General features: G+C 37.2%; 1 protein-coding gene across 1 annotated transcript in view; it reads left to right on the top strand.

Annotated features, from left to right (window-relative positions):
- LOC101851724 (solute carrier organic anion transporter family member 4A1) overlaps positions 1–1,227 on the top strand; it is a 17,183-nt gene that overhangs the window by 4,686 nt on the left and 11,270 nt on the right. Inside the window, exons 5-6 of the mRNA XM_035968992.1 lie at positions 401–488; positions 832–1,005. Coding sequence (XP_035824885.1) covers positions 401–488; positions 832–1,005 — 262 coding nt within the window. The remainder of the gene's footprint in view (positions 1–400; positions 489–831; positions 1,006–1,227) is intronic.

Raw genomic sequence — 1,227 nt, 5'->3', positions numbered from 1 at the left:
GGGGGGTATTTGCCATTGCCGTCCACTGAATGAATCGATAAAGCGTTCCTGAATCTTTCTTTATCGGTGTAATGGTTTTCTCTCAAGCCAAACTACCCGGTGGGGTCAGTGAGGAATAGCTGGCGAGGGACTTTAGGGTTACAACGTAGGTTTTTGCCCATCCTTCATCATGTCAGCGTGGGATAGACTCAGAATCTAATCTGCTCGGATTAGGACCAAAATATAGAATTTCTCGAATTCACGTTGCAATCTTTAAGACTGTTTGACAGTTGAAGGCCAAAGACGAGCATTCCTGTTAAGGCCAACTACCTAAAAACAGTTTTTTAAAGAATTACGCTATTCTAAAAATCGAATAAATCAGTTAATGGCAAATGTTTTACACTCTCAAAAACATCTTTAGGTTCATACAGGAAGCTGCTACTCTTGCATTGCAAAAGGATCTTGTTAAATTTGACCACAGTATACTGATCAAAACAAAGCAACGTAGTGTGGGTTCTTTTCTTCTTAAAGATATTATGCTTAGCTGCATTGTTTTCGAAATGTTGAGGGCGATGGAGTGATTTATTCAAAATACTGGCATGAAAAGAATTACAATAATCTAATTTGAAAAGGACATGTGATGTTAAAATTTTTCAATTCTTTTTTTTAAAAATCTTTGTTACACTTTCCGACAAGTAACCACTGATGTGGCTGATTTCTTTCTTTTGAAGATACAGATTTTTTACAAAGCTAGCTCGTATAAAAAGACAGGGACAGATCATTCTCATATTTTACGTACTTCATTATCATGTTTCCCAGCACTTTGTTTCCTAAAGCCACTAAAACTGAAAGATACTGACTTATTTCCTAAATACCCATCATTATCTTTATAACTGCAGGACTACATTTGCCAAGATACACTGGTTTGTGGTCATTCTCTGTGTGTTTGGCTTCGTAGAGGGAGCTTCAGTCAATGGCCTTGTGAGTATCTCTCTCACAACATTGGAGACGCGCTTCCAACTGCAGGTGAGTGGGTTTTTTTAATCACGAGGAGCAATATGCTTTTCCTTTATTAAACAGTACGTGGTCGAAGTAAACTTCGAACCCTCATTCTTAAATTAAGTTGAAAGCGTCTTTTGTGTTTGGTGGATGTCAAAGTGGCACCTCATCCTATCTATCTATCTCTCTTTCTCTCTATCTATCTATCTATCTATCTATCTATCTATCTATCTATCTATCTATCTATCT

Source organism: Aplysia californica, unplaced genomic scaffold, assembly GCF_000002075.1.
Source record: "Aplysia californica isolate F4 #8 unplaced genomic scaffold, AplCal3.0 scaffold00103, whole genome shotgun sequence".
Taxonomy (NCBI): domain Eukaryota; kingdom Metazoa; phylum Mollusca; class Gastropoda; order Aplysiida; family Aplysiidae; genus Aplysia; species Aplysia californica.
Note: the sequence above shows the minus strand (reverse complement) of the source record. Positions and strands in the feature narration are given on the sequence as shown.